Source organism: Cucumis melo, chromosome 10 (assembly GCF_025177605.1).
Source record: "Cucumis melo cultivar AY chromosome 10, USDA_Cmelo_AY_1.0, whole genome shotgun sequence".
Classification (NCBI taxonomy): Eukaryota; Viridiplantae; Streptophyta; class Magnoliopsida; order Cucurbitales; family Cucurbitaceae; genus Cucumis; species Cucumis melo.
In genome coordinates, this window is record NC_066866.1 from 3,542,866 (window position 1) to 3,555,663 (window position 12,798).

At 29.9% G+C, this 12,798-nt stretch overlaps 2 protein-coding genes across 2 annotated transcripts; one reads left to right on the plus strand and one right to left on the minus strand.

Moving 5' to 3' along the window:
• Nucleotides 1-583: 583 nt before the first annotated feature.
• LOC103488988 (high affinity nitrate transporter 2.5) lies at nt 584-3,002 on the minus strand. The gene is made up of 2 exons (XM_008447961.3): nt 1,567-3,002; nt 584-1,239 (listed from the first exon to the last, which is right to left on the minus strand). Exons 1-2 carry the CDS (start codon nt 2,712-2,714, stop codon nt 870-872), a joined length of 1,518 nt encoding a protein of 505 aa, XP_008446183.1. The 5' UTR covers nt 2,715-3,002; the 3' UTR covers nt 584-869.
• A 7,093-nt stretch (nt 3,003-10,095) lies between these two features.
• Nucleotides 10,096-11,109, plus strand: LOC103488986 (pectinesterase inhibitor-like). The gene has a single exon (XM_008447960.3). The coding sequence runs from the start codon at nt 10,392-10,394 to the stop codon at nt 10,872-10,874; it is 483 nt and encodes a 160-aa protein (XP_008446182.1). The 5' UTR covers nt 10,096-10,391; the 3' UTR covers nt 10,875-11,109.
• Nucleotides 11,110-12,798: the final 1,689 nt, after the last annotated feature.

A 12,798-nucleotide genomic window follows, 5' to 3' on the forward strand; every position in this document is an offset into this window, starting at 1 on the left:
TAAATTTGAATATAGTTTTCTAAAAAGGAAACGGTAAAAAATATAACATTTAACAAAATATTTATACTTTATAGAAAAATTAAGTATAATAATTTGTTTTTTTTAGTGGTTTTATTTATAAATAGTTTGTCAATTTTTTCTATTTTTTAAAGAAAAACATTTTTAAAAGAGTACAAACCAACTAAGATATAGCAAAAAGAGTGATACACATAGTCGATAAATCAATGTTTATAAAAAATCCTTAAAATGTCCTTTCATCACTCTAAACAAATACAGTAATTCAATTGTCTGACTTATTGAAAATCTTAGATTTGCAAAAAAAAAAATGTATTTTTGACTTTTTCCTAGGATGATCGACTTATTCAAAATTTGAAAATAACATTATTGATGTCCATTTTTAGATCTAAATTCACATGGTTATGTGCATAAGTCTTATAGTTTTTGCTTTTACACCAAGAGTGGACTTGCATACAGATGGTTATATGCATAGTCTTACGGTGTTTTCTTTTTATCTTCTTTTCCTTTTTTTGTAATCGTTACAAATTTCATTTTAAAACTTCCTTTCTTATAATAACGAAAAAAATAATGAAAACGAGTACATTACCACACGTTCAACTAAAACTTACATCAAATTTATAAACTATCTTGCTTAGCTAACTCAAACACAACTTACTTAGTTAATACGTTTCACATCTACCCTAATAAAGGTATGCAAGTGCCTTTTTTTCCTTCTTTTTTCTTTTTTTTTTTTTTTCCTTCTTTAATTTTCACCCCCACACTCTTTACCTAAAACAAAGAAAATACACTACAAATGGGATGGGCCTTAAGCCCAATAGATTCAGGGCCTAAAAGGAAATTTGTTTTGTTATTTAAACATGAGACGGGGAATCATCATCAGCATCAGCGGTTCCTTTAAGGGGTTTGCCTCTTTCACTTCTACTATTCTCAGCAAACTTAAGGCTTCCTATATGATAGCCTTTGGTCTTCTCCTCATCGCTCCATTCAGATAAGTAATAATCTTCCTCAGAAGCGATTTTGGAAGATGGCCCTAAAAGCATACTTCCCCATTGAGGAAAATAAATCAATACAATTGGTAGAGTGCAAGCTATTATCATCACTCCCATTAGAGTTATTCCTGTTTCTTTTGTGTATCTGTTGCCTCTAAAGAATATTAGCTGTGTCAGCACTGACCCGACGTTCCCACCCCCGCCTGTCATCCCTGATATTACTCCTAGTGACCTTATCACCAAGGGTTAAAATATTCGTTAGTACATCGATATATCCGTAAATCAATATCTTTGTTAAATTTGAAAAAGTGTATGTATTAATAGAAGCCACGGTTTAAGTCAACAAAGTTAGGAGATGTGAACTGAGTTAGGCAGTATAGTTAGGATTGGTTTGAAATGTTGAAATAGAGTGTGTTTTCCAAACGTTATACTTTTAATTCTTAAAATATACTTAACTAAAGTCTCATCATTTTCCATAGATATTTTTTTCTTCTTCTTTCAAAATATTTCTTAGGTTTGTATAAAGATAAGTAAGAAAGGGTTAATGAAAATTGTGTACCTTCGGGAGACGAAAGGAACGACACCAAAAGTAAGTCCACAAGCAGCTTGAACGAACACTGAAAAGATAAGCATAATAGCAATGGAAGAACTCAAAGAATCAACCAATCCAAGAACAACACACAAAATTCCTCCAATTGTTTGAACCAACCACAAAGCCCATAATCTCCCCCTCATCCCATATCTCTTCGCCACCACATCTGACAATACTCCGCCGTACGGCCTCGAAAACAGATTCGCTAGCCCAAAACTCGCCGCCACTATCCCCGCCGTATGCAGATTCAAATCAAACCGATCGTAAAAGTAATTCGCTATTACATTATCAATCGTCAGTTCCACTCCAAAACAATACCCATAAGTCAATGCCAGAATCCATCCTCTGTAGTTCGTCACCCCGTTGTACAAAACTTTTGAGAATTTGTCTTTTGCCTTTTCCCCTGTTTTCTTCAGCCGCCCGAAGTTCCCGTCTGGCGTGTCCTCGCCAAGGAGGAGAACCGCGAAGGCGGAAAGCGTTTGGAATAAAGCTGGGATGAAGAAAGCGATTCTCCACGCAGTGAATTTCGTTGCGCCAATATGTTCGATTATGGCGAAAACATACGGCATGATTAACTGTGTTGCGCCGCCGCCTAAGTTCCCCCAGCCGCCGGCGACGCCATTGGCGGTGCCGACGACGTTGGAGGAGAACATGGAGCTCATCCAGAATTGGGTTGAGACGAATGTAGCGAGGGAGAATCCGGTGAAGAATCGGGCGAGGAAAAACGTAACAGGGGATGAGACTATAGAGGTTAAATAAACCGCCGGTGAAGTTATGAGGATGAGTGAAGCAGAGGCGATACGTGGTCCGACTAAATCGCAAGCGGAACCCATCATGATTCTTGCGAACACGGCGCCGGAGACGGAGGCGATTCCGGCGTTCCCAATGTCGGTATCGGTTAAATTCAGGTTGTCACGAATCACCGGAAGCAGAGGAGCGGCGGCGAAACTGGAAATGAAACAAGCGCAGAAGGAAATCCAAGAGAGGTGAAACGTTCGCATGTGGGGAGCTGCGACGGAGAATATGTTGAATTTGGTGGATTTGTGTTCGGAGTCAACCGGAAGAGAGAATTTCCTCTGGTGAGGTGCTCCCATGGCTCCGCCGTTGTCCTCCATGGTTACAGTGGGGGTGTTCTGAATTTGGAATAAGGATTTAAATAGGCAATCGAAATGGCTTTTTGTGGGACTGAAAAGGGGAAGTTTGGGAGATGAAAACAATGATGAAATTCGCCGAGTCTCACTCACAAAAAAAAAATGGTTTTAGTTTCTTAACGAAAACAAACAACGACTTAGAGACATGAAGAAGACGATTGTGTACAAATGGATGAATACATGCATATGATTGTCGATGAGGTCATCCATTCTTGGCCACTCTAACACACTATTCTTTATAATAAATAAGTTATAAAAAATAATTAGATGCATCTCCAACAATATTTTGAAACACTTCAATGTCAATAACTACAATCTTTTTTCCTTAAAAGATCGAACGGAGATCAAGATTGTTGAAGTTGTGAAGCCCTCTCATGCATGAATTCCTTTGATCTTCACCCAATTGTTGTAGAATCTAACTACTAGTAGGTTGTTAACCGTTTGTTCTAGAATCTTACTAAAGAATTTTCGATCGTGTCCAGACCTTGGATTGATGTCTTTTCTCGATTTATTTAAAGATGGAGTAAAGTCTAGTTCGTTTTTATACTTCAAAGGTTACATATGACCAAAAGATTTCTATTATTTTATTTTTATCTAAGGTTCGAATTTTTAATTTCTTTCGATTTAATTTTTTAAAAATAAAAACTATAATTTACTTCGTGGATTCTACGTTAATGTCAGTGGTATTGTCCTAATTCTAAAAACATGTTGACCAAACACAAATTAAATGTGTCGTTAAATATGGGTAGATTCTTAAATTATATAAATACCCTATTATTACATAGCAAAATTTTCTCTCTTTTAATTTTTTAAAAATCATTTTCCCTATAAGATTTAAGACTTTGAATGGGTTATTATACATGCAATGGTAGATTATTATTATTATTATTATTTTTTTTTGTCAAGTTTATAGGCTTTATAAAATTTCAAGGGATTAATTAAACACGAGTACAAAATATCATAGTGTATCTATTTCTATTTCTAAGGTTACATCATTGTGATATTGTTTTTAAAATACTACTTAAAATGTTGGTGTAAATTTGAGCAAGCCTCTTAAATTTCACAGAAATGTACAACTAAGAGCATTTATATCTTATTTTTTCCTCCTCAATTAAATGTTAGTTATTGCAAAATTATATATTTATAGTTAAAATTATAAATTTGGTCTTAATCTTTTGTCAAGAGTCACTATCTTAGTTTCAAAAACATTTAAAATTAAGAAACTAGGGAATAATCTATATAAAATTAGGTTGGACTTTACGAGTTTTAAACTCTCTAATTAAAATTTATGTGAAAAATATGATTTTAGTCATTCTATTTTGAACAAAATGATATTTTAAACTAAAATTATTACTTCGTTGAATCGATATTCGAAAAAAACTAAATGAATAAAAATCATTAGACACCAAATTAAACTCGTAATTCAATGGATACAAAAAGGAAAAAATTTAACAAATTATTTAAAAAATAACAAAATAGATATTGATATGTTTTATATTTTAATATATTTTTATAAATATTTTGAACCGATGAATACTTTATTTACGACGAGGTGAAGAGTCTAAGTTGCTGAGTCAACCGAAGAGACAAAGGGAGATTCTTACCTTTTTCTTGAAGTGAAAAGACTGATATATCCTTGAGATATGTGATGTGACAGATGAGATGGATGGGCACAAAAGTCAAGAGTAGGGATATACTTTCACAGATTCTGACCTCTTGGATGAAAAGTCCGGACTGCCCTTTGTCGTATACGACAAATGGGATTGGGCACAAATGACATCACGGGTACATATTCACATAGATTCTCGAAAATGAAATTCTGTTAAATACACATAATGCTCTTACACTAAAATACAAATGAGTTTAAATAAATATTCTTATAAAAAAGAGTCCGTATATGATAAGCGGTGGTTTCACTTACCCATAATTTAAAAAATAATGTAAAAAATGAAATTTAAATTGGGATCTGTGTTTAAAGTCGGTATTGCTTCCATTGTATATACTATATAAAGAGTTGAAGGGCTAAATCCTTTGATCTTAAAGTAAATTGTCGGTATTTACATGATAGTATTATTTTTCAAGTTTTGATAGTTACATGTCTATTTAATTGTAATTTCTTTAGTTAGTTTTTAATTATCCACTATAGCTTAATGATAATGTATAAAAATAGTCAAATTCATTGATGTCGTTTAAGTAGTAAACAAGATTACGTACTTACTTAGATTCATTCATTTATATATAAGTCTACGTGTTCTCATTTGACTTTTAAAATTTTTAACTTGTTACATAAATTCTACGATATTTTAGAAAACCAAACTAAATTTTAAAATCTAAAAACGAATTAAACTTTTATTATTATTATCATGCGAACCACAATATAAAATTAAGATAAAATATACATAAATTAAAAAAAAAAAAGAGAGAGAGAGAGAGAAAATACCCGAATCTATTATCGAATAAAGCCTAAAATTATATATAACATAAACATGTAATTATTTTAAGATGCTACAAATATTTAAAAATAATGGAGTTGCAAAGCAAATTGGCGACTTAGTACTCATTTGTGTTAAATTATTGATTATATATATTGAAAAGAGTGAAAGAGAAGGAAAGGTAGGAGAAATAATTAATGCAACAGAAATTAAATTCAACGATGGTAACATACTAACTATATATACTTTAATTCAAAATTCATAAAGGCGGAGAACGAGAATATTCAACCATGAAGGTGGGCCCACTCCCGAGATTCTTTAGAATATTCTTCACCTCCTTTTTTAATTTCGGTTTATTTGATTCTGATTTGTAACTTCGTGGAGGGCCCCATTGTAGAAAGTCAAATCATTCTCTCACCAATTAGGATCAGCCACGTAAGCCCTCAAGTAGAAATTTTCGTACCATGTGGGAATTTGTCCATTTGCTTTTAAGTTTGGGGGGAAAAAAGAAAACCTAGTTGCCATCAAAGTTGGGTTGGTGGGTGGTGGAATTGAAAATATACATGTTTTTCTTCTCTTCTATAACCCAATTCTTTTGTTAGGAGATTGGAATAGGAATTGAATTTGGTATGTTTAACTTGCATCTACTCTTTTGAAATGTGATTAAATTCGATAATTATTTTACTTGCATCTGCTCTTTTGAAATCGGAGGTTTAAACGTTGATGTTTTAAAACTGTTTTACTAGAAAAAGGATATCTTATGACTTGTGAGATAAAATATTGTTTGTGTATTAGTTATAAATGAAAGTCATTGATAAGAAATTTAATGTTCTGTATGTAATTCAATTTCTCTTATCTATAGTTATAGTAAGCTCAGTTCGACGATAATTATACAATGACATTCATCTTTTAGATATTGAAAATCTGATCGCGGATCATGTCTTTGTTGCATTTAAGAAAAACCATTTACATGAAAAGGGAAGCAAATAAATACATGTGAAATGTTAACGTATTTGGAAATATAATAAATTTTATTAAAAGGTGTGACTTCTAATTGTTACCATATTCAATTATACTTAATTAATTTAGGCAAATTTAAATATTTCCTCGTTTTTTATTCAATTTGTGTATATACCTTGAAAATATACCATGTTGACATGATTCTTTTTTCTTGGTTCAACAAAAGATGGAGTAGAAGTTAAAATCTAAATTCAATAGGAAGATTAGGAGTAGATTGTCTGCGAAGAAAATTGTTTTTTTTTTTAAACGTATTTTAAAAAAAAATTGTAAAATGAGTTTAAAATAAACACTTGCCTATTTGGTTTGACCGCTTTATAAATATTTATATGCAGAATTGTGTTTGGTTTGTCCTATACTAACCATGCTTATAGTTAGGTCAAATTACCATAAAAAACTACTAAACATTATGAACTAATTTCATAAATAAATACCCACATTTTGAATCTTTTTTTAAATATATTTTAAAATTAGTTGTACGTTATCTATAAATTATTAATTTTTTACTTACTTCAAACCAAACGTTAATTTTAATTTTTGTATTATTTTTTTTGGACAATTCAATTTTAGAAGCACAAATATCTTGAAATGTAAATACATGACCATAAAAAAAATTGATTTCCAACAACAAAATATAAACAAGACCAATAATTTTTTCAATACAATATAATATCAACTAGACAAAAAAGGTGTGCAATTCAATCATGTTCTTCATTCATCTTCATTTCATGAACTGACCGATCATATTTTTCATTGACATACTCATGATTTCTTCCACATATATTAAGGCGAAGTAGATTTGATCGAAACAGAAACATTTACAAATCCCTATATTTAAATCTATATGAACACACATTGAAAAGAATATTCAAAGTATTTAAAAATAAAATTTGAAAAAAAAAACAAAAAGAACGACGAAATGAAAAATAAATAGTAAAAAGGAATTAAAAAAATAGAGGAAAAAATATATATTTAGAAGGGATTCCTTATTAAACACAAAATAAACATTTATTCTAAAATTTGGTTGTATGTATTCCCTCTAAAATAATTTATTTTATAATCTAATTTTTCTAAAAATTATTTCAAACTAACAACAAACGTCTCAATTTAACCTAAAATAAATTATTTTAAAAATTAAACACTTTGAAAATTAATTTAAACACATCCTTAAATCTACTAAACAATACTCAGGTAAGCTTTAATTAATCACTATCTAATTATTATCTATAAAATAAATACGATGAACATATTCCAAAATTCACTTTTGATACACTCTCAAAAAGATAATACATAAAATGATGTGATAGTTGTCATTATTTGCTATGGTAAATTATTTAATATTTGATGTTGAAATTATTTTATTTATATAATATGTGGAATCTTTTTTTAATAATGTATTTTTCGAAAATATTGTCAAAAATAGGATAGAAGGCAAACTATTGACAAAAATAGAGCAATTTGGACAAAATTGGATACACGACTCTACCTGGAAGTCGTAGACGGGGTCCACGACTTGAATGCGTGGACTACACTTGACAATATTTTGTCCAAATTGCTCTATTTTTGTCAATAGTTTGCCTTTTACCTCATTTTTTGACAATATTTTTTTAAAATACATTATTAAAAATAAATGTTCAATATATGAATATATAACAATCTATTTTGGTTACAAAGTCAGATCAGCCACTACTTTTTGCACCCAAACGATACTTTGCTTGAATAATAGTTTTCTAATTTTTTTTCTCTATTTAATTATTTTATTTTCACCCTCCACATTATAATTACTTTAGGGAATATGAAGTAATGAAAGTAAAATCATTATTTTTTTTCCTTTTTTATAATTCGTACATTATATATGTAAAACTAAGATATTGTGTAAAGTTGGAGAATTGAAAGTCTAATTTTTATTTTGAAATTTTTTCTTAAGAATTTATAAGATTTTTTGTTATATAGTTTGGAAAAAATTAGGATTTATATTTTATTTATTGTGAGCTTTTTTTTCTCTCACCACTTTTAGATCCACTTGCGAATCCGGAGGGGGAAATTTAATGTCACAAATTGCTATATGTAATTATTCATATTAATGAATAGATATTACTAATTTAAAGTTTTGTTATAAAAGATATATATATATATATATATATATATTCAAATTAAACTACCAAGGAAAAAGAAGAAAAAGCAAAAAAAAACTACAAATATTTAATTAAATAATGTGTAAGTTGGAAGGTGGAAATGATTATTAGTCAACCTATTTTCGTTGGAAAATTTGAAGGAAGAATGTGATTGGAGACTAAGCTTTAGATTAAAATAAAAATAAAATTCAATAGGCAAATGTAAACTCAATCTTGAAAGAGTAGTACAAGTCTGATCCAAATTTGGCCCATTGAACAAGGTCCATCGCTTGAACTATGGGCTTAAGTTTTAGTGGTTGGTATGATCCAAGCCCGAGGTTTTTAGGTTTTGGGCTTGGCCAAGCTTGGACCTTTGGTATTCTATAAGTTATACATTGGTATTCTAAAATAAGAGGAAACAACTAAAAAGAAAGATCAAATCTAAAATCTTTAAAAAAATATATCTGATTACATAGCACATGATTTTAGAAAATCATAGGCAATAAAATGATGTTGGAGATAGAAGAAGTGTGGTTGGAGGTAGAAGAAGTGTGCGGAAGAATTTTGAAGGCGGAAGAAGGCCTCGTGAGATTGAAGAAGGCGTTGTTCGAGGTGGAGGAAGGTGTTCTTAACGTGGAGAAAATCATAGAAACGGAGAAAATCATGGAGAAGGGGAATGATTGTGAAAATGGAGAAGGAGAAAGTCGTGCCAATATCTTTTTAATATTGGAATATATTTAAAAAAATAAAAATTTTTGCTATATTTGTAAATTGTTTAATAAATTGAGATATACCTAATATTTTATACCAAAATGGTTATACATTATAAAATCTTTGGTATTCTGGTCTAACCTGGCCCAATTATGACGTTGAACCATTGGTTTCTATAGTAATTCTCACCCACAAGCTACACACAAATCCTAATACGATGTTTAGAAGAAACTTATGATATATACTCCAATATAAATAGAATATATGATATAATCCGTGGTATAATTTATAAAAGGAATTGGTTACACAAAAATCTTAATCCAATGTCTTATTTTATATTTATTATATTACAAATCTTGGTATATTTCATATATATGTTATAATATTCTCAAGTACTTAACACACCTTCTAATATATCTTAATAAATCTGGTTATATTAAAAATATACGGTAAAAATAAAAAAAATGAAAAAGTAAACAAATCAAAAATAATTAGGGTAAACAAATCAACTGATTAACTCAAAACTCCATTATTATTAACTTGTTTTAAGATATACTAATAATAATTTAAGCGTTCACTTGAAAAATTGTAAAGGCCTTTCATGGACTCTTCCTATCCACTCTTGTAATTTTGTTAGGAGTTAACCTACCATAGTACTTGCACCAATATGAAGTGGCTAAGTTAATATATGAAGTATTTAGCTAGTTAAATCACATATAAAATTGCTTACCTATTAGTGTTGTGACTATTGATGGTGGTGCATTTATAAAGACCTATTTTCTTTACTCTTACAATCTTGCTTGGGTAATGTGCAATATTGTTAGTGTTAAGTTCGACCCGATCATTGTTCTCTTAATAAAATTCAATGATCTCAATTTAATCACCTTGAAACTTGGGAACAAACTTGGGAGCTTGACATTTTTTTTTTAATAGTACGTGGACCTAGTACATGGTTTAAAATACCTTTTAAATTGATTCACCCGAACATGCTTAATTTTGTTAAGATTTTGGACACCTAACACACACCTTCCAATTAATTTGTCAGAAACTAAAGAGTGAAACAAATTCAACACTAAAATTGACCTTTTATTCCAGGCAAATAAAAGATAAAATGTTAGAACTTAGAAGCCTAATATGTTATTTACCAATGGTCACTCTACAATCAAGGAAAGCCTCGTAAGTTCTTCCACCAAAATAGAACTACCCTTCTTATTGGAAACGGTTACAAAATCATGCAATTGCCATTGAAGTGTATAAAAACCAAACACCCCATGTTCACAAAACCAACCCCCTGCCCGTTCCCCATTGAGAAAGAAACCAAAAACAAAAAACAAACCAAAGCAATTCATAGTTAGATTAATCTAACAATGGGTGAAAATCATTTGGTTTCTTTCTCAATGGTCTTTCTCTTCGCCGCCGTCTTCATCGGCCAAGCTCATGGATCATCCCTCTGCGACAAAGCTGCTTTCCCTGCACTCTGTCGATCCACCTTGAAAGGCGCCTCCGATCCAACATCAGCCTTGAAGAACGCCATCAAACACCTCATTTTCGAAACGAGACGCGCGAAAGTTTCAAGCTTGAGGATCGGTTCATTGAAGTCTCTGGTCGTGTGCAAACAGAACTTCGACGATGCCATTGACGACCTGGAGACCAGTCTGGCGTATATGCAGAAAAAAGACATTGCGAGCCTGAAAATCAACCTCTCCGCCGCAATGACTGACTACTCCACATGTGACGATGCGGTGATAGAGAGTGGCGAGCAGAAGAAAGCTTCCCGAGTTTTGAACACCGACAATCTGCTGGAACAATTAGCCGCAAATTGCTTGTACTTAGCCAGTTTGTTGAAGTGAAAACTAATAGGAAGAGGAACGGGCAGGGAGGTTCGACCGAACCGATATGTCGTTTTGTAGTAGTAAAATAATATGAAACGGCGACAACTAAATCGAAAGTACACAAATTATATCTTTTTCATGTATAACATATGCGTGACTACAAGGCATATGCGAACATGACTATACTTTCATGTTTGATGTACTAAAACATATGGATTGGTCAATGGATATATTTTCATTATTTTAACCAAAATTTAATATGTTGTTGATAAAAATCTATAAAAGTTAATATAAATAAGTAAATTAACATTTTATAATGGAAATATCCATAACTTAAGGAAATAAGTGGGTGATAGAAATTGAAACCAAAGTCAAAGTCCTTAGATGCTTAATTAATTTGAAGCTTAATTACAATCTAATTATGGTTAAGGGTGCATTCTTCTTTTAGCACTATGCATTCGTTGTAAACTGCAATTGCTTTTTAAGCAAAAGTTTTGTATTTAAGAAATTAAAATAGTATATCCAAAGAGAAAAAAATAAAAATAAAAAGGATAAAAAATTACCTCTAACAATTAAAAAAAAGGGTTTTGTGATTGATTATGTTGGACTTTTTTTTATTGCATGATTTTCATTTTTAAAAACATGAACAACAAACCGTGATTCGATAAACAAGTGGTTTTTCTTTTTTATGTTTTATGTTTGTTGGTGTTCAAATTTTTTTCGTTGGTGTTCAAATTTTGTTCTCTAGCTAAACATAAAAATAAAAAGATAAAAGAAGGTCACGTATTCTTCGGAGATTACTTATTCTTCTCATAAAAATGTAGAGGTGCCAAAAATGTTTTAGGCGTCAAGGATGGGAGATGAAAGTTTGGAATTTGTTTTTTTTTTTTTTCTATATAGATGTGGAATGATAATATAATTTAATCAAACATCACTTTAAAGTTTTTGGCTAATTAATTATTGATCTGAGAGTGTATTTTATAATCCCAAGATTCTGTCATTTTTTTGGATATGGTATTTCATGTCCTTTTATGTCCATCTTTTTTTAGGTATGAGCTTATTCATAGGCCAAATGTATATTTTTACTTCAATAAGAGTTTTGACAAAAAAAAAAAAAAGAAAAAGTAAAATCACAGTTACATTCTTTTAAGAAAAAACTTTAGTTTATTTATGAACATGGTATTTCAATCTTAATATAAACTTCCGAACATTAATTTTATATTTGTATAATTGAATAGTGTATGCCATATAAACAAATTTTACTCTATAAATAATAAAAAATTGCATGAGATGACAAAAAAAAAAAAAAAAGAAAAAAGAAAAAAAGAAAAAAAAGAAGAAATTTAGAAGAATGAGTATCTAAAAACATCATTGTAACAATTTTAGGCATATACAATTTTTTTTCTTCTAAATTTCACATATGGATTTTAAATTTTACAGTTTAAGCTTGATTTTACTATAAAAACTTGCTTTCAATTTAATTGTCGATGTCTATTACTTTAATTTAAAGAAAATTGTCAAAAAAAAAAAAAAAAATAGAAAAACAAACAAAATATTTATATGAATATGAAGTATAATGCATTTTTTTCATTTATTTTTTTCTATGGAGGACAAATAGATTTTAGAAAAAAATCCAATTTAAAATAATTATGAAGCAAAACTTTAATTTTAATTTTGATAGCAATGAAAAATAGTCTAAATTAGAATTTAGTGAAATTTAATAAATTTTTCTAATGAAAAATAATTATGAAAAAAATGAGAATATTTAGTAAAAAAACAAAGCTAAAAATGTGAAACTTAAACCTTAAGAACTAAATTGAAAAGAACTCGAATTTAAGAAGGCTATCATTTTAAAACATGTTATATTTTATAAATAGTTTCAATATTTTGTTAGTTTTAAAAAATTTAGATGATAATAGTCTTTTAGTATCTATAAATTTAT